Source organism: Tachypleus tridentatus, chromosome 11, assembly GCF_004210375.1.
Source record: "Tachypleus tridentatus isolate NWPU-2018 chromosome 11, ASM421037v1, whole genome shotgun sequence".
Classification (NCBI taxonomy): Eukaryota; Metazoa; Arthropoda; class Merostomata; order Xiphosura; family Limulidae; genus Tachypleus; species Tachypleus tridentatus.
Window position 1 is genome coordinate 40007129 of NC_134835.1, and position 26529 is coordinate 40033657.

The following is a 26529-nucleotide window of genomic DNA, read 5'->3' on the forward strand; positions in this document are numbered from 1 at the left end:
TATTTTTGCATATATTATGTGGTCTAATAAATACACACACTAATATTAGTGAGGACAGTTATAACCGAACTTTTTTATTTGTACTTAAACGTATTGTTGAGAAACGGAACGTGTATGATTAATAAATTTAAAACATGTACAGTTGGTTATTTGTTATGATAATCTTGTACTAAATGTTATGTACATGTTTTATTAAAAGTTTATTATTAATTTATGACATATATACAAATGTGTTTTCAGGCACATGATGAAGACACGTCTGACTTTCGAGAGATGTTGCAGTGAAATGTTCGAAAGTAGAGTGCCAACTAAATTACTGCCATATTCATTAAACGATTCGAAGATATATTAACAATTCTTTGTCTGTTTTACAATTTAAAAAATCTAAATAATGGGCTCTGTCTAACGATCGTGACATTTTCCTTGTTAAGCTATGGCTAACATCATGAACAGCGTTTACAAATTATTATATAAAAATATAAAGATAATTCTTTGGAATCATGATAAGCGTTTGTTTAAATTTCTTACGAGGAGTCGTGTTATTATTAAACAATTTAAGTTAACGATGGCATCTGGATGTTTCAACATAGACAAATCTCTACAACCCATCATGTTTTATGCCAGGGATGGCCAAACTTGTTTAACGTAAGAGCCACAAACGATAAACTTCAGATGTTTGAGAGCCTTAAGACATGAACAAATATTACACGCATATTTTTATTGTTACATGCAGATTGTGCTACATAAATATTAAGAAATGCATATATGTAATAATATTTATTCATGTATGTAGTTTATAGACTGTTAATTTGTATTGGTTTCAATAATCACAATGTACACACACATATACCTAATGTTTTCAAAATCCTGGCTGCTTATTGTTTTAACTATATTGAGGATATGTAATACGGTAACGAAGTACGGAAACATCTAAAAATATGCAAATTTGCATTTCATTAACATTGAATGAGACTGCCAAAAATAAAAATAAAAGGGATAAAAACAGGTATTTATTTGTCTTAGCAAATATCTGGTCAAAACATGGAGGAAAATATGTAAAACAATGAAATTAAAGATATTTTAATCAGATACCACCTTACAAAATTTCAGTCTTATCATAATATTTTTCTGACACGAACAAACATTGATATAATTATCAGGCTGTTTACCGCTAGTAGAGGTCTTGAGAGTTTCCATCTTGGTTGTGAGTATCTTGAATTTCGGCTGATATATTATCAAGACTCTACGAATTAGCTCCGTCAGGTGTTGATTTGTAAGCATTTCATGATGCTTCGACTTCACAAACTTCATTACAAGTACAGTGATTCACAGCAGTAGGTTGTGCTGAAAATTGAGATGAGTCGCACACTGGTTTTCTTCATTTCAGGATATTTTATTTCTAGAACTTGTTTCCAGAACTCAACTGTAGAATGATCATCTTTAGACCCAGGTCATCCTGTGGTTCTATTAGTTCCATTTCCACAGCAGATGATTCTGTAACTAGAGGTTCGAGAACTGGACAACCATCATTGATCATCTCAACCATGAATGGATGTACAAAAAAGACGAAGCAGGGCTTCAGTTTCTGCAAGTCCTTAAACCTGTCGAGGAAATTATCAAGCAGTTCTTTTAATTTATCTTTATATTCTTCAAATTTGTGGACTTTTCTTTCAATAGCAGGGAATGTATTTACTCTCCTTTTGGGATTGGGAAAGTAATTGAAGTTTCATAACAATATATCTCTTTGAAAAAGTCTTATTTTATTCTGAAAGCTGAAAGTTGTCTGAGTAAGATCAGAAACAAACTTATCCTTCCCATGGAATGTCAAGTTCAGAGTAAATAGATGATTCATTATATCAGTAAGGAACATTAGATCTTGCATCTATTCATCATTTCCCAGTTGAGGATAGAATCTTTTCCTTTCTTCAAGAAAATTAATAATAGGCTCCAACAGATCCACAAACCTATTTAAAACATTGTTGGTTGACAGTCACCTCACAATGCAGTTTTTATTATTTACATGTGGAGACATTATTAAATCATGGGTTAACTCCACTTTAAGAAGTAAAGGTTAACACTCATAACTGTTCAAGCAATGTTGGTACATTTGATACAGTAGTGACATAGTCACCACTATATGTAAATATTTCAATTTTTTTATTTATATGTGGAGACATTATTAAATCCTGGGTGACTCCACTGTAAGAGGTAAAATTTAACATTGGTAATTGTACCAGCTATGTAGGTAAATTTGATACAATAGAGCAGTGGTTCTCAACCTTTGTTATGCCCAGCACCCCTTAAAAAATGTAATATGTTCTCGCATCCCTCACAGTAATTATTTATTTAAGAATGAATGTGAAGGTGGCCAGACAAATTTTTATAATTAGTTTTTAATGACATATAAACAAAAAAGGAAACATTGAGCAATGAAAAAATATTACAACAAACTAAAAGTTGCATAAACTGAAATGTTATGTTGCACCCCCTGAAACGCTAGCTGGCACCCCTGGTTGGGAACCACTGCAATAGAGACATAATCACCACTATATGTAAATATTTTCAATTTTTTCACAAGTTTCTTCATACTTTTTCAAATCATTTGAAAAATCAACAGAATAAATTATCTGCTTTTTCTTAACACACCATAAATAAATAGAAAGTGTTTCATATTAAAATTAAACATCAGAAATATATTTCCATAACAATTAAATAATTATATATTTATACTTTTCAATTATCACAGAACCAGTTTTATATTTATAATTTAATCTAAGGTGCTGATATATTTACTTACAGTCCAGCTATGTTTTAATCATAATATATATGTAATTATCATCATATTTTGAACTTTCTCTGTTAATTTTAATTTGAAAAAAAAAAGATATTTATAACATTGTCAGTTTATCACTAGATTGATTTATAACGTCCACAAACGAAAAGTTCAAAGAACGTGTCTATTATTTGCTCTGTCCTCCGATGGTACAGGGGCGAGTTTATGAATTTACAACTCTAAAATCAGTGGATAGATTCCCTTTGGTGGTCAGAATAGTTAGGCTGTTGTGGCTTTGCTGTAAGAAAATACATTATTATTAACTTACAAAATCTTATTCAACTCTGTAGATAGCTTTTCTCCAGTTACACTTCACCTTCAGTATTCATAAATCTTGTTGAAACAATAAATTTATTAATTCTACAAAATTTGGTTAAAATAATAGATAAGCAAGCAACTAATATTAAGCATAAAGAAGTTTTATTGATGGTGGAACATATTACATGTTTCAACAAAACATTGGTCTGTCTTCTTAAGAAGCAAAAGACCAGTGTTCACTATTTTCTACCGTCAGTAAAACACTTCTTTATGTTTATAAATCGTTTGCCTGTCTAGTGTTATATTTACATAATACTCTTCACAATTCATGAATATATTTAAAATGTTATTGATCAACATAAGGTATTATTCAATATTTCCTACCAGGAGTCATATCCAGTTACAGTTTTAACGTCTTTACAATTTTTCTTAAGTTCTTGTTCTACATTTTCAAGTCTTCTTTATCAATCTTAATACACCGTTGTTCTACATTTAACTTTTCAAACAGCTCTCGAACCACAAGTGTAGAAGTGTTATCTCTTTTTACTTTCCTTAAGTTTCTGATAAAACATGTAAATAAGTTATAAAATGCATTATATCGTTATAAAAATAAATGAATTAATGGGAATTCTTTAAATGGAGATTTCATTATATTATACGTATACCATTAAAGTCAAGTATTTATAATATTTGTAAATACATTTATATTATGAATTTATAATGTTATGAATATTTATAATATTTAAACTGAAACAATATAAGCGTATCAGGGTAACAATAAGAGTCACGAAACTTGTAAAAATGTTGACAATCCAAAAGTAATTAATGTATTGACTGAGTGTGTGTGTTTTCTTATAGCAAATCCACATTAGGTTATCTGCTGAGTCTACCGAGGGAAATCGAAACCCTGATTTTAGCGTTGTAAATTTGTAGACTTACTGCTGTACTAGTGGGGGAACTGTTGAGTGACCAGAAATATATAAAAAATAATAAGAATTGCTATACTATAAAAACGTTCTTTCATTATAAAGTAAGGTTAAAATATTCATGGGTAGACTGTTCAGGCAGAGTGAGTATGCATGTGTGTGATTGCTCAGAGGAAAGAACCTAGAGATTTGAAACTTTACATCCATGCTAAGTGAATCATGAGGGTGTACATTTGGATATTACTTTTTAGAATTTTTTGTCAATAATAATGAAAGATCTTATTTGTGTGTGAGTGAGATTTAAAACTGCACACATGGTAAGGGGATATTGTGAGTGTCTACCGGGGTATTATGTGTTAGATTCGACTCAAAAATGGCCTATAGTTTTTGTCCTATAGCTCTTAAGCCTAATTATTCTGCTCCCTGAAGGTCTATAGAAAAGTTTCATATGAACAACAACATGTGGATGTTTCCTGACAATTACTCTATTTTCAACACAAACATGGGAACTTAAAACAGTTGAAGTGAACTATGTTTTGGAAATAGAAACAGAGAATACTGCAGAATTCGAAGACTGAAAAAAATTCAAATAAAATCAAAGTAAGAAAAGAAAATCGAATACGAGAAACTAAAGTAAAACTTTGTTTTTAAAAAAGAGTTGAACTGATATAAGATCGGAAAATTTAAAAGGAAAAATCAATTAAAGTGCTATTGTAGATTACACCATATTACGGTAAATCTTACAATCAATTCAGGTGTACCGCTACTGATAAATAAACGGAAATATAGAAGTTGCGGAAAGTCTTGAATTCAAGACATCCTAATTTTACACAAATATTTTACATAACATATTCCACATGTTCATAATATTTTACTTGATTTGTATTATTTTTATTTGTATGTGACATTTAAATATATGAAACTAATAATTAAACATAAAAAAATACTACATGTGGAATACCTAATAGTCTCTGAGTTGCACCGCTAGGTGATGCACTGTTTTGTTCTTCGTGTGCAGTATAATATTCTCATGTTATTGCTACATAATAGCATTATACATTGTAAAGTTACATTCTGACTATGTACTAACACAATGTTATGAAATTACGTTATAACTACGCTTATGTAATGTATCATTTGGACATTACCAACCAATTCCATGTCGTTACGTAGTGTTTTTGTTGGGCAGCTACTAGAAGGATTTTTGTAAACGTTTGAGCTGGTGGTGGAGTATTATATCCTAAAATAGAGTAAAATGTATATGATACGTTACAGTATTATCCAACTGAAGCCTTAAAAGAATTAAGCTCTATACAGTCTCAAACAAATAATGTTTTTGAAGACGTAATAAGTTGGATATGTAATAATGAATATACAAGGTTAAGTAACAATTACAAACCCCTGCCCATTCACAGGTGATTCAAAGTAACAAGTTATACACATTAGTGTAAATACATAGATCAAGTTATGCATAGATCAAGTTTAATAAGTGGTATTACCAAACATACCATGGGACATTCAGAACACTAGATATTAAGGAGAGTATTAACTTCAGTTTTTATTCATTTGTAGATAATTATGATCAAACGTGTCACAATTTATGGATCTATTTACAATGGTTTAATAATAAGTTATATTTTTATACAAAATATTGCTCACGCAATTAAAACAGACCACAAACAATGAACTAAACTCAGTTTAACTATTAAAATAGAGAAGAAAATGTGTGACAAGAAATGTTCATTGAAAGTTAAGTTTACACTTTATTCGTCATCCATCCGATTCAGAAGTGTTGGTTTCTCTCAAAATGAACGAAATATTTTGTTCTAGAACATTTCTCCAGAGACCCTGTGCACTTGCACCCAGTGTTGCAAGGTAATTACTTCTTGACACAAGAACTATTTTGATTGTAGTCCTTGTTACAACCACATAAAACTAACTGGTTAATCTCCTGTGGTCAGAGATGTGTGTTGGCCCTCATGGGAGGTAACTGGTCGCCTTTCATTGTCCATCCACGGCCATCGAGAAAAGAAACTGATAGTTTGGTAAATGCACGCTTTTATCGATTAATGTAGCAAGAGCAGACATTTTGATGTGTTACATAAACACATCCTGTGTTGGGTGAGAAACTTAAGAAGTTTCATGTTGTTTGTGAAGAACATCTTTATTCTAACTTCTAATAGAACAGTTTCAGACATTTTGATGTGTTACATAAACACATCCTGTGTTGGGTGAGAAGCTTAAGAAGTTTCATGTTGTTTGTGAAGAACATCTTTATTCTAACTTCAATAGAACAGTTTCAGACATTTTGATGTGTTACATAAACACATCCTGTGTTGGGTGAGAAGCTTAAGAAGTTTCATGTTGTTTGTGAAGAACATCTTTATTCTAACTTCTAATAGAACAGTTTCAGACATTTTGATGTGTTACATAAACACATCCTGTGTTGGAGTGAGAAGCTTAAGAAGTTTCATGTTGTTTGTGAAGAACATCTTTATTCTAACTTCTAATAGAACAGTTTCAGACATTTTGATGTGTTACATAAACACATCCTGTGTTGGGTGAGAAGCTTAAGAAGTTTCATGTTGTTTGTGAAGAACATCTTTATTCTAACTTCTAATAGAACAGTTTCAGACATTTTGATGTGTTACATAAACACATCCTGTGTTGGGTGAGAAGCTTAAGAAGTTTCATGTTGTTTGTGAAGAACATCTTTATTCTAACTTCTAATAGAACAGTTTCAGACATTTTGATGTGTTACATAAACACATCCTGTGTTGGGTGAGAAGCTTAAGAAGTTTCATGTTGTTTGTGAAGAACATCTTTATTCTAACTTCTAATAGAACAGTTTCAGACATTTTGATGTGTTACATAAACACATCCTGTGTTGGGTGAGAAGCTTAAGAAGTTTCATGTTGTTTGTGAAGAACATCTTTATTCTAACTTCTAATAGAACAGTTTCAGACATTTTGATGTGTTACATAAACACATCCTGTGTTGGGTGAGAAGCTTAAGAAGTTTCATGTTGTTTGTGAAGAACATCTTTATTCTAACTTCTAATAGAACAGTTTCAGACATTTTGATGTGTTACATAAACACATCCTGTGTTGGGTGAGAAGCTTAAGAAGTTTCATGTTGTTTGTGAAGAACATCTTTATTCTAACTTCTAATAGAACAGTTTCAGACATTTTGATGTGTTACATAAACACATCCTGTGTTGGGTGAGAAGCTTAAGAAGTTTCATGTTGTTTGTGAAGAACATCTTTATTCTAACTTCTAATAGAACAGTTTCAGACATTTTGATGTGTTACATAAACACATCCTGTGTTGGTGAGAAACTTAAGAAGTTTCATGTTGTTTGTGAAGAACATCTTTATTCTAACTTCTAATAGAACAGTTTCAGACATTTTGATGTGTTACATAAACACATCCTGTGTTGGGTGAGAAACTTAAGAAGTTTCATGTTGTTTGTGAAGAACATCTTTATTCTAACTTCTAATAGAACAGTTTCAGACATTTTCACGTTGTTACTATAGACAGTGCTTGAGGTACTTTCCTCTGAAAAATTTTTAAGTGCATCAATCTTAATATTTTACTTGCTTTCAGTTACACTTTCTTGCACTTACGTGTAGTGTCTTGTTAAACCTCGCTATAGTTGAATAGAAGTGGCCCATATGTTGCGTAACTATTTTCAAAAATGATTCAAGTGAAATATGGATAGAGTCGATAATCGATGAGTCCTTTCAGCACAGTTTGGTATCAACTCGGAGTATTTTGGTAGTCTGTTGAAGTGTGGCCACTAGTGGCACAACAATATGTCTGAGGTCTCACACCACTAGAAACCGGGGTTCCATACCCGTGATAGGCGTAGCACAGATAACCCACTATGTAGCTTTATGCTTAATTGCAAACTAACAGACTTTCATTCATAATAGAACAAAAATAAGTACACACGCACACACTGTTGAAGTGTTTTTTCTTGTTGTTTATCAAGATGTTTCTCTTATGTACTTGTTCAAGTTTTCTGGTAACATCATCAAAAGGAACCGAAGATGAAAAAACTTTAATCTGAAAGTTTGCTCTAAAACTGCGATGTGGAAGCTGAAGTATTAGACAGATTTAGACTTCATTGTACTTGAGCGTTATCTGTCTACATTGACCACTTTTAAATCACATACAATAATCTGCCTGTACATATCATGTAAATATTTGATCAGATAGTTGGAATCATCAAGAAGTAATAGTTGGAAACACTAATTTTGTTTAGTTGAATATTTTCATGACATTAATCTTTTTAATCATAATTTTCATTAATGGATTATTTAACGTGACAATAATGAATGTAATCAATGTTTTCAGTTAAGCAGTTTATCAAGTTTATTACGAGCTCAATAATAAAATGTTGTTTGATGTCTGTTTCTAAGTCACCAGAAATACAATACACATGTACTGTTTTGAATCAATTTTATTCTATGTACTCTGTTTACTCTTGTTTGTTGATAATGAACATTTGATTTTAACTTTGTATATACACTCAGTGGCCACTTTATAAGGTACACCTTTTGCCTTCATAATAGTCTAAATTCTCATGGATTCAACAAGGTGACGAAAAAAATTCGTTAGGGATTTTGGTCCACGCTGACTCGATAGCAACACGCAATTCCTGCAGATTTGTCAGCCACACATTCATGCTGTGAACCTTTTGTTCTACCTCATCTCAAAGGTGCTCTTTAAATTCTGAAGACTGTGTAGGTCATTGTAGTTCACTGAACTCACTGTCGTGTTCGTGGAAACAGCTTGAGATGATACGTGCTTTATGACATGGAGTATTATCACGCTGGAAGTAGCCGTTGGAAAATGGGTAGACTTGTGGTTTTAAAGGGATGTATATGGTCTGCAAACAAGTTTCACGTACGCTGTGACATTCAAGTGATGCTCAACTGGTATCAAGAGGCCTAATATGTGCTAAAAATATTCCTCATCCCATTACACCACCACAGTCTATAACGTTGTCACAAGGCAGGATGGATTTATGCTGTTTACGCCAAATTCTGATCGTATCATCTGCACGTTACAGCAGAAATCGAGATTCGTCAGACCAGGCGATGTTTATGTTATCTTTATTTATCCACTTGTGGTGATCCTGTGCCCATTCTATCCTTATCTTCCTGTTCTTAGCTGACAGGAGTGGAATTCAGCCTTGTCTTCTGCTGTAGTAGCCTATCCACTTCAAGGTTCGACGTGTTGTGCGTTCAGAGATGTCCTTCTTCACTCCACTGTTGTAAAGAGCGGTTACTTGTGGCCTTCCTGTCAGCTTGAACGAGTCTTACCATTCTCCTCTGACATCCCTCATTAACAACTATTTCACCCACAGAATTGCCGCTTATTTGATATTTTTTCGCACCATTCTTTGTAAACTATAGAGCCTGTAATGCATAAAAATCTCAGGAGTTCTACGGTTTCTGAGATGCTAGAACCACCACTTCTGGCACCAACAATCATTCTACGGCCAAAGTCGTTTAAATTACGCATCTTTTCCATTGTAATGTTTGGTCGAACAACAACTGAACCTCTTGACCATGTCTGCATGCTTTATATATTGAGTTGCAGCCTCGTGATTCACTCTTTGGCTATTTGCGTTAAAGAGCGGGTGTACGTAATAAAATGTCCACTGAGTGTATATTGTGTTTGATAGATAGTTTTGTTAAATACAGTCTGTGCTATTTTGTTTAGTGTGTGAGTTTGTCTATATTAATTGTTCGTATGGAATTAAAACCAACACTAAAAAATAATCATATATTTAGTATAAACCAAAACCATCAGAATATAATTGAAATTCAAATACGTACCTCTACTACGACTTCTTATTGTTGTTCTTTGGATTGATAGTTAAGACGTTCATGAACTTCATTAACACTGTGCTGTTTTTCGTTCATATATATATATTACGAAATATTCATCTGTAAATACAAAGAATTCTTAATGAATCAGGACAAGTAATAACATCTGTATTTAGTACTTTCATAGTTATTGAAGTACTATATTCGAGTGCTTTTTTCATCTGTATTAAAACAGTGATTGCTACTAGAACTTGTATGACCGTTTTAATAAATTTTAAACAATAATGGAACATGTAAAACATAGTTTTCTATTAACCATCTACTTACCTTTTCAATGGTTTTTATTTATTTTTCACCTTTTATAAGAAGCTTTTCTTGCTTTCTCTATAAATAAATTTTATTAGAGCACAGTTTTACAAAGCCTATTTGCTTTTAGAAAATTGGTTTTAATTGATAATTACAAGTTTAAAAACTTTAGATGGTAATCTTCACATGTTTTTGTAGTGATGATAAAGTAAAAATGCACATTTAAACAGTAATCTTATCAAATACCAACTGTTTCTTTAAACAATATTTTTGTTTCCCTCTGTTTTGAATGTATGTATTTGTCTGTGAAAGTTTCAATTTTCTGTTCAAAATATATGTACAGACCTAAGATACTACGTATCTTTATGTTTAAGGAAAACATAACAAGATTCCATAATTTACACAATAATGAATGATGAGTGTATATGTAGTACATGCGAATATACATCAGCAAACAAAGAAACCACTTGGTATTGTTTTTTTTTTTCAAGTATTGAAAACTAAGTTCATAATAATAATACATAGTTTCTTTTAAACTTTTCAGAAGTTTGATTTTCTTTGTACTGGTGTTGTTCGATAGGTCCCTTGGGAACCACTTGTGAGAGACGAAATAGATCTGAAATGTTGCTTTCACAGACTTCTCATTTTCAATCTCTAATGGATGAATTAAGCGAAATGTTAAAAAAGAAATATTTACAATTAGCTTAATATTGTATCACACATTTTATGTCCATTGATATGATTTTATACGAACTACAATACTGTAGAAACTAAAAAAAATTAAGAGAATGATTATATATATAGCAAAACACTGCGAAACAATAATCATAAGAAGCCGTGAACTCCTTAGATGCTAAAGAATTATAATTCTTTTATAGATTTTTAATACATAAAAATAAGCAATATATTCAAAGGTTTTAATTCTGTGACTCTTATGGCCAATATGGTCAGGTGGTTAAGGTATTTAACTCGCAGTCTGAGAGTTGCGGGTTTGAATCCCCTTCACACCAAATATTGCTCGCCCTTTCAGACGTGGAGGCGTTATAATGTGACTATCAATCCCTTTATTCGTTGGTGAAAGAATAGCCCAAGAGTTAGCGGTGGGTGGTGATGACTATTTACCTTATACTGCTAAATTAGGAACGGCTAATGCCTTTATGCAGCTTTGCGGGAAATTATAAAACAAACAGACAAACTGAGGCTCCTGAAAAGAAGTGTGATATTTTGTGTTGTTTGTTTCATAAGAACATTGTATCTTACCAAAATATGTTTAAGTATCAGGGTTTACTCTGATATTTATAATTTCTCTTTATTCTGTATTTTGTAAATCAAATGGGTTGGGCGTATTTCTAGTGATTGACTTGCAGGGCTGCGTATTGGAGGTTCAGAATTTCAACCATAGTAACCCACTGAAGATGCTCTCAACTTTCATCTGTTGGAGGTGTTCTAACCATGACAATAAATTTCGCTAAGAGTAGATGCATAGGCGGCGGGTGCTTGTCAATGGTAATCACCACATTGGTTATTTGTTTCTAAATTAGCAATAGCTATGTCTGAACTTAATGGAGTTCCTCATATGGCCATTTAGCTCATCTGTCGAGCAATAATATTACGTATCTGAAATACCTTTATAGAGTTGATATAGATCTAGATTGAGAGAGATTTTACACGCAGTTAGTTTGTTGGTAAATAATTTGACTTAACTTTAAATAATGATAATTTTCCACTGTTGTTGTTTTTAGTTAGTTCAGGAGGCTTAAGAATTATAGCGAGATAGTTGTGATTATATTTACATTGGCATTCTAAATAAATGATTAATAGATATTCTGTTAGACATAATTTATTTTTGTAAACAGGAATCAAATTCTAATCATTGCAGTCTGAGTTTTCCATTTGTATGTTCAGGAACAATACTCTGTTGTACCGTAAACAATTCCTCTAAAACTTCTTGTTATTTGTCATTACGCACAAAGCTACGCAAGGGACTATCTGTGATCTGCCCACCCACGGGTATCGAAATCTGGATTTTAGCACTATAAGCCTCCAGGCATACCGCTGTGCCACTGGGGGTTCCTCTTAAATCATTTCAACACTAAAAGTACTACTTCACTGTACGAGTTATTCCGGTACTAGACTGAAATAGTACGACACAATAAACGTGTCATCATGGTGGATGTGACTTTTCAAAAAAGAGGAGAAAGAGTCAGGAAGTATCTTCAGGGAATTACAACACTAAAGTCAGAGGTTCGATCCCTCTCGATGAACACAGCAGATAGCTCGGTGTTGCTTTGATAGAAGAAAACACATACACGTACACGCAAAGTCGAAAAGTTTTTTGTTTTTTTTTCCCGCTGGGTGTCACCCTAATGCTCTGTTTAGATTTCATTTCCTAAAGCGACAGCCATATAGAATTTATCTTATACTTATGAACTATGTAAGATACAGAAATAATGATAAGGTTTAATATCCAGCACTGTTAATGACCTGGAAGCGATATGAATATATAAAATTTATAGTTGGTAAGATTCATGTTCACGTTTTTTATTTTCCCTGTTCATATAAAACTAGACTTGAAAGACTTACTTGAAGGGCTACAACAAGGCATCAATTACCACGTGCGCCCTCTCTCGGTGAGCATCTTCATGAGGAGTGATGCAGAAGAGAAGATGAGTGATTCCGAATAGAGGAAACAGAAGCGCAGTAGCTTTGATACTTTTCCTGTAAAAACAGTTGTTTATTGTATAGTGAAGATTAGTTTCCTTTGGAAAGCTGTTTCCATTTCATTTCAATAAAATCCCTAATATGTTTCGCGAATTTTTGTTTTATTTCCAGGGATTCTAAGGCTGCGACTGATTTTGTAACTCCGGCAAATCCTTGAAGATCTATCTATTTATTTTAATATTTAATATTATATAACAGTCACAACCTGAATTAAATTGTGTATTCTTTTTTTAAAAAAAACATTAACTCTTTACTATAAATCTCTTGTCATCCGGGATTCTGATGCATAGAAGTACATTCAAAGGTTACGCTATTGGTTACAAGAAAACAAACAAACCTGAACCTGTCAACAGTTTTATTAATAATGTTCGAAAACATTTTAGGTGTAAAATATGTTGAGGACTGGTCATTGAAGTAATCAATAGAAATATAAATAATTCCAAAGAGGACAAACATCAGAATATTTTTGAATTTCTATGTTACAACTCTTAAAAACGTAGAATTGCATATAAAGTAAAAACAAGCAAATATTTCACTAAATATGCAAATTTCAAAATACTTTTCACCAATGCTGAGCTTGTGATGAAAACAAACAGAGACTGCTCTCTACGTGACATGCGTGGTTTCTATGATATTATTCGTATGTACCCTCGTCACCAATATTCGTACAACGTTAGCTGAGAAAACAGTGTTTACCTAAATGAACAGCAACCAATAACATAGCCATTCAAATTACCGTCTGCCTATATCTTTGTCTATGTACAATCGTATATATGTACATATATAAATATTGGTGTAGTAGTAAATGGAGCGAGAAAGCGTATGAGAACCTACGTAAATTATTTATTTATACACCAACCTACGTAAATTATTTATTTATACACCAACCTACGTAAATTATTTATATATACACCAACTTGTAGTTATTTGTGAATACACCAACTTGTAGTTTTTTCATGTTCTTATTCCTGTTTAGAAGTGTTTTTGTCCCCATATATCGTTTAAGCTTATTTTTGTACTAAATAAATAAATAATAGGAACCTAACGAGGATCTATGTTTGCATACGATGAGTCATACACTATCAAATGGGACAAAAGTCGGGTGTACTCCTCTTTGTAATACCAAACATGGTCGCCTTTCAGTTGTAGAAGCGTTTTAACGTGACGGTCAATCCTACTATTTGTTAGTAAAATAGTAGGTCAAGAGTTGGCGGTGGGTGGGGAAGTTTTTCACTGCTAAATTAGGGACGGATAGCGCAGGTAGCCCTTGTGTAGCTTTGCGCGAAATAAAAAAAAACAACAGGTGTACGTCACTGTTACTTCCCGGAAGAGGCTAATGCACGACATTCCAAGAGACAGACACAAGAGTTAAGTTAAATGAATAATAACTGTAAAATTATTTATAAAAATATTAAAGTCACTAGACAATTTGAAAGATATTCTGTGGTAGTTATATAACAGATGTTCAAATACTTTGGTTTAATTCATGTATTGATAGTCATGTCTGCATGTCTAAAACATGACTTTGGTAATTATCCATGTATTGTTTTTGTTTTGTTTTTTAATTATCGCGCAAAACTACACAAGGGCTATCTGTTCTAGCCGTCCCTTATTTAGTAGGGTAAGACTAGAGGGAAGGCAGCTAGTCATCACCACCCACCGCCAACTCTTGAGTTACTCTTTTACCAACGAATAGTGGGATTGACCGTTATATATAACGCCCCTACGGCTGAAAGAGCGAACATGTTTGGTGTAACGGGGATTCGAACCCGCAACCTTCAGATAACGAGTCAAACGCCTTAACCAACCTGGCCATGCCGGGCCTTTATCCATATACAAATGGCGTTCGTATCTTGATAGAAATATTTTTTTTAAAAAAGCTTTTATTATGTATTTAATATCAAGATTGTATCAATCCAAGCAGGGAATGGATGAAGTAATAATAAAAATATCACCACTAAAAGAACCAGTAGAATAAAAAAAAACAAGTGACACTTGTGTAAACATGAAATATATATTATTATTCATTGTTTTACAAGTTATTAAAACATCCGTACAGAAATGTTTATCATAGTTCTAATCACTTCTCAGGTGTTTAAAGGATCCTTAGATTTTTACATAAAGAAATTCAGAGGTAATTTAGTTGTAGAATACATTTACAAATAATTAACATTGTTTGAGCTACTGAAGCACCACTATAGAAATCAATAAATGAATCTTTTTCTACGACTATTTATTCTCCTAATGCACTTGTTTAAGAGTGACTCAAGTTCAACTTCTTCCAAACTAAACAATTTTTAATAAACTTCTGATTTTCTACTTCTTAACATCTGTAATGTTTGTTGTGAACGAAGTGATACTAGTGGGTCAAATTTAAATTTCCATTAAGATGTTGACTTCGTTTCTTTGTCACGAAAAACACTAAAGGTGTTAATTACTTGTCAAGAGGTATTTTAAATGGATGTTAAAACACAGAAGTTTTTTAAAGGAACATAAGTATAATGGCACTTAAGAAAATGAACCCAAACTTCTCACTATGAGAGCCATTATTACGGGTCCTGTAACGATCTATATGTGATATGTTTTTTCGTGCCCTTTCTAACACGGCGTATTCAGGAACCGATCCATCATTTTTGACCAGTAAATGAAAAATAGAAAGGAAAAACCTGGAAATGAAAGGTGTTATTGTTTGGAATGAAGCACAAAGCTAGTCGATGGGTTATCTGTGCTCTGCCCACAACGGGTATCGAAACCAGGTTTTCAGTGTTGTAAGCTCGCAGACATACCGCTGAGCCACTGGGAGTCAGGAAATGAAAGACTGCCACATTACTATCAAAATTATTCATTACTCTGATACATTCACGCAAGTAGATCTGTAAGTATGTTGGGTAAGTACTTCATTTCGTTACTGGCACGTTCATACATCGAGTGTAATTAACTGTTGTAACTAATGAACACAATAAATAAAAGTTCTAGTCATATAATACCTCTTAGGCGTGTTTTGTTCTGAAGATTGATGCGTTATGTTAACACATGGTAATGTCACCTTCAGTAAAAATAATAAGACAGAATTATGTTCGCTGATATAGATATAACTTCTCAATCAACTCTGATAGATATAACTTCTCAATCAACTCTGTTTGTTTTGAAGTTAAGCACAAAACTCCACAATGGACTATCTACGTTCTACTTACTGCAGTAATCGAAATCCAGCTTCTAGAGTTGTAAGTCCGCAGACTATTTGGACTTGCTGACAAGAAAGGAGGAATTTATTTTGGTAGTTCATGTTAAATGTTGAGATCTGTTGAAAAGAGAGGAAGAATGTATTTACGTGTGCTTGTGTTCAATGTTGAGATATGTTGATTACGTCTACGCTATTCAAGGTTAGAGAAATGAAATTTTTATCATTATTATGCCTGTTGGTTAATTAATTAATTTAAATTACCTGTTTTTCTACTGCTTAATGTTGTTTTGAATTAAAAATTGCTTTACAATTATAAATATCCAATACAGAAGATGTTTCATTAACACGGTTGGCGGTGGTGACACTTACTTTATTTCTTTTACATTTTGGATAAGAGTAGTAGTACTATCAAATAAATCTGTGAAACAAAAAATGATGAATAGACACATAAGTTTCCTGATAAAATATATGACGTTAGGTGCAATCATAATTTAGAGATTGAACAGAGATATTTTTATAACGCTATTCTCGCATCAATTTATTGAAATTTTAAAAGAGCAATAGAGATAACTTTATGATGCTTTTCTCTCGTCGATTTGTTCTAACTCTAAAAGGACAATAGAGATGACTTTATGATGCTTTTCTCTCGTCGATTTGTTCTAACTCTAAAAGGACAATAGAGATTACTTTATGACGCTCTTTGTCACCAGTCTCTTCTAACTTTAAAAGAACAATAGAGATGCCTATATAATGATCTTTGTCATCAATTTGTTTTAGCTTTAAAAGGTCGATAAAGATGACTTTTAGACATTCTTCCTTCATCAATTTGTTCTAAATGTCAGGGGACAATAGAATCTGTGTGTTATATTGATACCCTTTGGCCAAATCATACATTATTGAGGAGTTCAGTCTATGGACTGACATCTTCTATTCATCCAATAAAATTATGGTTATCAAGATGGAGTCCTTTTTATATATATAAGATTTCTAAAGATACTAAAACTCTATTGACCAACTATATCTTGATATTAATATTCCTATTTTAGATATGATTCAAATTAGATTATGTGTAAGAATATAAGTTATATATTTTTGGGCTTTAATTCACAACAGTTTAAAAATATTATTATACGAGAATACTAGGGCGACTCAGGTCACCACAGATAAAGCAATAAATCAGGATACGCGTTGCGTAGAGCATGATGACATGTAAAATATGTGTATTAATTATTGAAGTACAGTTTGTACAATTAATTTTGTGGTTGTGTTATTATAGTTTTAAGTACATAGATTATGATATAGATAAGACATATATTTTAAGTCATGAAAGACGAGTCACAATTGAGTTTCTGACTCACTTGCAGTAAACGTACCCATACAGCGACATTCCTTTCAATTTTAAAGCTCTACGAAACATTGGGTTCACTTTAGCGTGAATTGAATTTTCCAAGAAATGTATTATACATTTGTCCATTTTATATTTTCTATACTTTATGTTATTCTGAAATGTTTTGTTTAATTTCCCAATAAAAGTTATGAAATCTGAAAAGGGTAGTTACAGAAATAGAAACAAGTATCTTTTTTTTTAGTATAGTTTGTTTGTTTTCAAATTTCGCGCAAAGTTACACGAGGGATATCTGAGTTAGCCGTCCCTAATTTAACAGTGTGAGACTAAAGGGAAGGCAGCTAGTCATCACCACCCATTTCTTCTTATGGTTGTTTTATCTTCCTTGTCTTGATATTAGTCCTTCCTTAATGTAAGAAGTACAGAAACAGTAGCAAAGTTTACAGATGGAGGGTGTGTGTGTGTTTTGTTATAGGATAGTCACATCTGGTTATCTGCTGTGTCTACTAAGAGGGATCGAACCTCTGATTTAAACGCTATAAATCCGAAGGCTTACCACTGCTGACCCACAGGGGAGAGAACCTGTTTTGAGCAGAGTAAAACTGGAATGGGTTAACTCATATCAGATGCAGTACATAAAATACTATATGTTTTCAGTAACAATTAGACCTCTGTCTCAAAGTTACTTCAAATACAACTTTGTTATATAAAATCACCTCTACCTCACGAAAATGAACGGTTTTACAACACAAACGAAGGTGATAATACGATTCTTAAAAAGTACTTTCTAACGAATTGATGACAACTACACAAACACAATCCCACGATCCAATGTGAAATATTCCAACACACTTTCATTTCCAGCATAAAATTGCAATTAAAGAACAAAAGAGATTATTACTTAACAAAGTGAAGTGTTGTTATTTTTATTCCAAACGAACAAATGCGTTCGGTAAGAAGGCTTTCAGATAATTTGAAATAAATTTAGATTTTTATTATTATTTTCATATGAATATTAATAAATACGACTACTAAATCAAAAAAAAAAAATAAACAGAAAGAAGTTGGCCCACACTATCGTGTATATGTTTATTAGTAAGGATAATTGACAATGAAAGTATGAAACAGGTTTAGTTTTTCTTGTTATACTAAACTTGTTGTGTCTTTCATTACTATGTTGAACACCTTTAGAACGTTTTTATTAGGAGTTCATTTTGAACGTAGATATAAACACTACGGTTTATGAAAGTGATAAACGACGAAAACTCATATAATATATATGAAATACGAACACATGTGAACATAGGAAATAAACAAGCAGTAGATTCGAATATTAAAAAAATACAAACAGATCATAAATCTTGTAATTGCTAATAAAAGTAAAACAAATTAAAAAATAGTGTCAATAATATATTTTCACAAACGTTAAATAAAAAACTGCCCGACAACTTTTAAATATTAGTTTCTTTGATAATGAGATTAGCGAATATTTTACCTTAATTATCCCTCTATGTAGAGCACTTAGAACTTGTTAAACATATTAATGTAGGAAAACAGATTTTGTAAGCAAAGCAACACAACAGCTACCTTTATATAATCGTCCCTCATATTTTACTTATAGTAGAGTGGAGGGAGGACATCTAATCAACTCATTCATAGATAACTCTTGTGTGAGTGATAGTGGAATTTAACTGTCGTCATTATAGCGTGACAAGAACCAGCAGATCGGGAATTAAGAACTTCCCCGATTGGTAAATCCCTTATACCTAATGATACTTGACATTACAGTTAGTACAAACTGCATAACAGTTGTTTTATATCATAATAAATTTCTTTATTAACTTAGTTATATTAGTTTATACTAATTAACACTTGTAAACTGAATTATTAATTTAAAAATAGAATATCATCAGCTTTTACATTAGACACGTTCTAATTTGAATAATTACAACGCTTTTACCCGTTGTATCGAGTCATCATGGGGGTAATGGTTTCATTCAAAATTCATACAAACTACTATTTTTCTTCACTTTTCATGCGTTCAACAGACAGAATATAAATTTTGTGTACATCCGCTACATTAATCAACTAGATCCCAGGTGTAAACTCTCCTTTCCGACTGGTGTTTTTATATTCATTTATCAATGACGGCGTACTATTAATGCGTGAAAAAATATAAATTACTGTCTAAGAATTAGTATTCAGTATTTCAATGGTACACAAAGAGATTCGTTGTGTATTTAAGAAGATACTTAAGAAGAGAAAATAGCGTCCTCATTGTCGAAGAAAATGGGTTTGGGAACGTATGATTTTACAATTTTACTGCTGAGAGGAATTGGGTTTCAGTTTATTTGTGTCATACTTATAAGACCATAAATTCTTATTTAAATCATTAGGTTTTTCTAATTGTTGAGTGAAGTGTTCTTTTTTTTATATAGACGAACTTCCTTGTTGTGCCTTACTTTTGAGCACTCGCCTTCTGCGGCGGTACTTCATTGTCTCAACGCCTCTCGTGTGAGGTAGATTCGTCTTATTATATATCGTTGTTTGTTTCTTTCTTTTGAATTTCACGCAAAGCTACTCGAGGGATATCTGCGCTAGCCATCATTAATTTAGCAGTGTAAAACTAGAGAGAAGGTAGCTAGTCATCACCACCTACCGCCAACTCTTTGGCTACACTTTTACCAAAAATAGTGGTATTGACCGTAACATTATAACGCCCCCCACGGTTGAAAAGGGGAGCACGTTTGGTGCAACGGGAATTCGAACCCGTGACTCTCAGATTACGAGTCGAACGCCTTAACCCAGTTGGATTATATATCGATGTCAATTTATTGTTACCGACAAAAATGTATTATACACTAATTCCCCATATGTTATGAGCTTTATTGCTCAAATAATCAAAACAATTAAAGGGAACTTACCTTCACTTATTGGTGATTTGTCTTCACAACCAAGAAAGAACTGGAATAAATTCCTGTAAATATTTTTCTTTTTTGCAACTTCCAGCATACCTTTAGTTCCATCTAAAGCATCAATACAGCTGTAACCCAAAGCTTTCAGCTGAAATTTGTAAAAAACTGTTTATTATATTTAGTATAAATTATGTAATAATACTTACATATGTACGTAGCAAAACTTATGAAGAACAAACTGATTGAAATAGAGTTAAAACCTCATTCCTATAAAATCGTGCAGAGAAGACATAAAAAATTAATAAAGTGTTACATCAGCTGATATTGATGTCAGCATTAATACCTAATAGATCGACTGGTAACGACATTAAAGATTTATAATTGCTATGTCAGCTAGCAAGAATATCAACCATTGTCTAGTATGCTAGTTTTAGAAAATATAATAAGACTATACTGCAAATGATCAGCCTTAACGTAATCGTTTCAGATCCAACAATGCTGAGTTGTTTTGGTATCATTATAGACTTACATCATTAACACTAATAATTAAACCAAAACAGCCATTCTATATTGTAAATAATATGTAGAAATAATATTGTACTATACTGAAACGTGTATGTTAGAATATAGATAGTGTACAGAATAGGCTGGAGCACATGCTCCGAAATATATTTGACAATAAGAAATCAGAATTGAGTTATTTATGTTTTGATCAGAACTTAAGAAGTAAATCATATAAACAATACTTTTTGTGACTTATGTTAGCCTTATGTATAGCAGCACCTCCTTTTGTATGGACGTTCATTATTTAAAGGAGTTATATATAAACACATTGTACAAGCAGTTCGAATGTGGTGTGCTTAGCTTGATGAAAGTAGGCGGTAAACATTCTTAATTGTAGCTTTACATTTTAAGTCCAGCATTGCTGGATATCTTTCCAATTATTTACATGTTTTAAATTAATTTATTGCTTTTTAAAGTGCACATTATCTTTACGTACAAACTTTTATACTTACAGAATACAGTTTACGGAATAGAAGAGCTATTTCAAAAATTAATAAAACTTTGGTCCTTCAAAAATTATGTCCTTATTATTTATGGTTCGGTATCAACTTTCAAAAAATAAATTTCACTTTTTCTTATTTTCAAGTATTAAATTTGCAAATAATTTGTTTATTTCTCTTACTAAAGTATGCTAGTGTTAATTCAAGAAATTCTAATGAAAACCTTACCTCCTTTCCCAAAGCACCTGTTCCAGCTGCTAAATCTATGAGTTTAGCATCTTTTGGTACATTCAACTTTTCAAATTCTTTAGCCATTAACTTGGGTCCATTGTAATCGAAGGAAGCTATTTCCTGCAAAAACTCTAATAATATTATTTATAAACAACTTTCAGATGCTAAAGTTATAATTATTAATAAAGTTTGTAGGTATTTAATAGCAGGTATTGAAATAACTTGTAGCTATGATTCCTCTATTTATATTTTGATTGAGATATAAAATTATCCTACAGCAGCTATCATATACTAAAGTTATAATGATTAATAAATGTTATAGGTATTTAAAAATAGATGTTAAATGAATGTTTGGCCAGAAATAAATATAAAAACAGAAACAAATAAAAAAATTTCAGGCCCTCTCAGTGACTCACCGGTATGTCTGCGGACGTACAATGCTAAAAATCGGGTTTCGATACCCGTGGTCGGCAGACCACAGATAGCCCCTTGAGTATCTTTGTGCTTAATTCAAAACAACACCAAACTTTTCATTTGAACTAAAAGTATGTAAATCAAGTAAAGTAAAACATATCTTCACTCATGTGTATTATTAATTTTTTACCAAATTGTTATTATCTGTTTACCAAAACTAAAATATAATCATTAAAAAGACAACAACAACAAACAGGATTTATTTTCTTCTGTATATCATATTAAAATCTAAATGATACTGAGTTTGCTTTGTGGTGTGTGTGTTTTTCGTATAGCAAAGCCACAAAAGGCTATCTGCTCAGGCCCCCCCCGAGTGGAATCGAACCGCTGATTGTAGCGTTGTAAATCCGGAGACATACCGCTGTACTAACATGTGGCCTTCTTTATAGTAATTAAATTTTAAACTGAACATTCTCACTAAAATGCAGATTTTATGTCCTGAACATTGTATGTTTATACTCTCGTTAAACAGTATATTATATGATCTGTACTTTAGGTAAGCGGTATGTTACATTTCGTACTTTCCGTAAACATTTGGTTGTGTCGTGTATTCTCACTAACCAGTATATTCTATATATTTTGTACTTTCGATCGATTTCTTCTTTTGTGCTCTTCCTGAACTTATGCTCCATAGTGAGCTCTTTTGGTTCTTAGTTGTAATTTTATTAATCAATATATTTCATGTCTTTGCACTTTTGTTAAGAAATAGATTTTGTATACTTTATGGTTTTGTTAAAGGGTATACTTGAGTATCATGTAAGCAATATTATCTTCCAGAACTTATTCATCCAGTCTACTGATCTGACAGGCATGTTTGTCTGTTTGTTCAAAAAGAAGAAACTTCCTTTTTAGTTCAGCAGTCTAATTGTTCACTTCGCAATCAGTAGCTAGACATCAAGTCTACATGTAGAAACACGCTGTGGACGATAGTGTATACAGTATTAGCAATAACTAAACATTGTCCGATACATGTATACAGTGAAAAGAACAACAGCAATATTTTGATCGTGCAGATAAACATATTTTATCCAGAATACTCGTCAATAACAACGACAAAGTAAGATTATATTAAATAAAAGCAAATATGTGTCGCCATCAAATGTAAACTTATATTATTTTTGAATTAGACTTAATAACCTGGAAACATTTAAGTTATTACTAATACAGAATCTTTATAAACTTAGGAAGAGAAAAGTTGTTGAAACAACAATTACAAACAACTAGGTTAAATTAATTGTATTAAATAATTAAATTGATGACAGTAAAGTGACTGTAGACCTTTTACTATAGGCAGGTTATGTGAGGTACAATGTACTGTATAACTGTTACTGTCTGATGCAAAAAATAATATTGATGTGCTAGATCTGTTGCAGTGGGCAGGATGTATACGGTATGGTGTACTGTATACTTATTACTACGAGCAAATTACATGAGGTTTCACGTACACTACACAATGAAGTATTTAGATCATGCTACTGAAGTTATAAAAATATTGTAGTAGTTTAGGGACAATAAAAACTGCAAGGAAGTTATTGTTGGGTACAATAACGCCGTTTCAGGTGGTTGACTCTTTCTGTTTGTGAGATAGTGAATTCTGTTTTTATTTGGTTGTCGATTATCATTCATTTATTATTCCTTCTATCGTTTAATTTATCTATAAATATTTAGTTTAATTTAAAACACTTCTAGATAATCACGTTTATTTTGAGCATTTTTCATGTTTTATGAAATTGATTCACTTTATATTAGGGGTGACCTACAGATATCATTAATGTTGCACAAGGGTATGTAAGTTATGTACAGATACATTCCACAATATCATGTAAATTATGATCACATGATTTGTAATTTTGTGATCAAAAAGTGAATAAAACCGTATATTGAGCTATAACGTGGTAGTTTACAAGATGCAGCTGGTCATTACTCTAAGTTAGTAGTGAATTTCTGGTTTACATACAGAATATTGTTATTTTGAAATGAAGTTGTTGTGTTTTTCACTTGTCTGATTCTCTCTGTCGTGATTCCTTTACTTATGTTTTGATTAAGATATTTATTACCTGAAGTTATATGTTTTTTGTTAACGTTAGTTTGAAGTCGTTCCAGTTATGTTTCTTTTCTTTCTTTTGCTAAATTATTAACTTTTGTATTTCAATTGTGAGAAAGTCACATTTTACGTTCCTATGGTTATCGAAGTTGTCATATGTCTAGAGAAAAAAAAACAACATTTAATATGTTGGTACTGTTCTATTACATTATTTACCAGAAATACTAAGTTTTAAGTTTGACTACATAAATTTGACTTGGTGTTTTATGTTTCTGAAGATAAAAAAAAACTGCTGGTTTTTAACCTTTACGCTATAATAAATGAAACGCACACACACACAAAGAACTTTTCGGTGCCAGTAGCACATATCATATTACCTCCCATATTCGCTTTTTACTTTTCTAATGGTATGTGTTACTTTAGTATAATTAGAAGACATGAAACAGTGAACAAATGTCTTGTTACTTTCTTATCGGTATGTTACTTTACACTATTACCTATACTTCTTATAAAACAATATACTATAATTATAGCCTTGCTATTTATACGTATGAAACCAGAATAACAAAATGCTAGAGTTAAAAGTTTAAATCGTTTGTTCTGTATTTAAAAAAAATGTTTATCAGGAATAACATTGTTAAAACTTTAACAGCATCTCGGGTAACACGCGTTCAAATAATAGACCTACTAAGACCTACTTGCCAATCGCTAATTTAAAGATGATGACCAGAGGGAGAACTAGTAATCCACAGTATCGTTCATTTTTTTTTAACCGCATAGTGAGATTGACTGTTACAATTATAACACCCCAAGAGCTGAATATAATTAGCAACAAGTTGCACATTCAAACTTTGATTTACCTTTATGTGTCTTTAAATAAATATTAAATGTGTTAGGTTTGTAATAGTCTGATTTACGCACCTCGTTATACATATTTACACATAAGTCATAAAATGTTTTAACTTCAAGTTCTTTTTTCACACGGCCCGGCATGGCCAAGCGTGTTAAGGCGTGCGACTCGTAATTTGAGGGTCGCGGGTTCGAATCCCTGTCACACCAAATATGCTCGCCCTTTCAGCCGTTGGGGCGTTATAATGTTACGATCAATCGCACTATTCGTTGGTAAAAGAGTAGCCCAAGAGTTGGCGGTGGGTGGTGATGACTAGTTATCTTCTCTTTAGTCTTACACTGCTAAATTAGGAACTACTAGCGCAGATAGTCCTTGTGTAGCTTTTCACGAAATTCAAAACAAACCAATCAATTAATATTCCTTTATAATATGCCACGTTCCTATGATTTCACTACATAATTGTATTTATATAAATTAAGCTTTTAACGAGAAACTCAGATGTGTGTAAATAAAGTGACTATATTTTCAGAGTTAATTACAAATGTAGAATATTTATTTTAATTTCTAAATGGACATGGCTCTCTCTGGTGCTTTTGCACTAACATATTTTGATGTGTTTTATGATTACATAATGTAATGGAAGTAATGAATATAAAGATCCAATCTGTAGATAAATTCCATTTTAAATAATATTTTTAAGTTTCACCTACCGCTAACTTTTGGAATAATATTTTACCAGCCAATAGTGGTACTGAACACTCACGTTGTAATTATGACCTCATGCTTGTAAAGATGAATATATTTAGTGGGGTGGGTGATTGAACCCACAACCCTAGGATTGCGAGTTAAATGTTTAAAATATTTGGCTATTTACAGTCCTATAGTGTGGATATGTTTTCAATATTCATTTTGGTGTCATAGGAATTCATCATAATTATTTCTATGATAACATCAATCAGACGAGTTGATTGATATAAATTTACAAAATTCTAAATGAAAATGTTTTTAATTATGAGTAATAGATAAGGTACCAAACTTCCTTAGACTGACCATCTTAACTCCTCATTTAAAAACTCTGACGTTTTCAAGCCTAAATTTGAAAATATTGGAAGAGGTTAGACTTGGTTAATAAAATTATCAAGTATCAAAGCAGAACTATCTCATGTAAAGTTTCATGAACCATACCCATCACTTTGGTTAATGTAGTTTTATATTCATAAAACTTAATATTATATATGGTAACCCTGGCTAATAACTAAAATACATATTTGTTAATTAAATTAAATATTGTAACCCATTACAAATTCAGTATACTGACAGAAGTTTGAGTGGAACAGAACAGTAAGAAAACCTGTTTGTACATGACCTTGCTGTGTCTGATGAAATTCAGTTTGATTTATTTTAGCACATTAAGGAGATTTTCGTTAAAGTAACTCTGTGAAACCTGAAATGGGAGGTATGAAAATAACATAGGTGACCTAACTGGAATCTGAAAAAAGTCACAGATAACAGATATTACACTTTCATTACGTCTAATTCAGCTAGTGAAATAAAATACAATGTTGTTGAAACAAATAATAAATAATGAATTTGAAAGA

At 32.0% G+C, this 26529-nt stretch overlaps 1 protein-coding gene across 1 annotated transcript; it reads right to left on the bottom strand.

The window, feature by feature from the left end:
* Positions 1 to 998: 998 nt before the first annotated feature.
* LOC143231983 (methyltransferase-like protein 27) lies at positions 999 to 21718 on the bottom strand. The gene is made up of 5 exons (XM_076466924.1): positions 21561 to 21718; positions 20338 to 20476; positions 12747 to 12881; positions 9867 to 9977; positions 999 to 3071 (listed from the first exon to the last, which is right to left on the bottom strand). Exons 1-3 carry the CDS (start codon positions 21645 to 21647, stop codon positions 12772 to 12774), a joined length of 336 nt encoding a protein of 111 aa, XP_076323039.1. The 5' UTR covers positions 21648 to 21718; the 3' UTR covers positions 999 to 3071; positions 9867 to 9977; positions 12747 to 12771.
* Positions 21719 to 26529: the final 4811 nt, after the last annotated feature.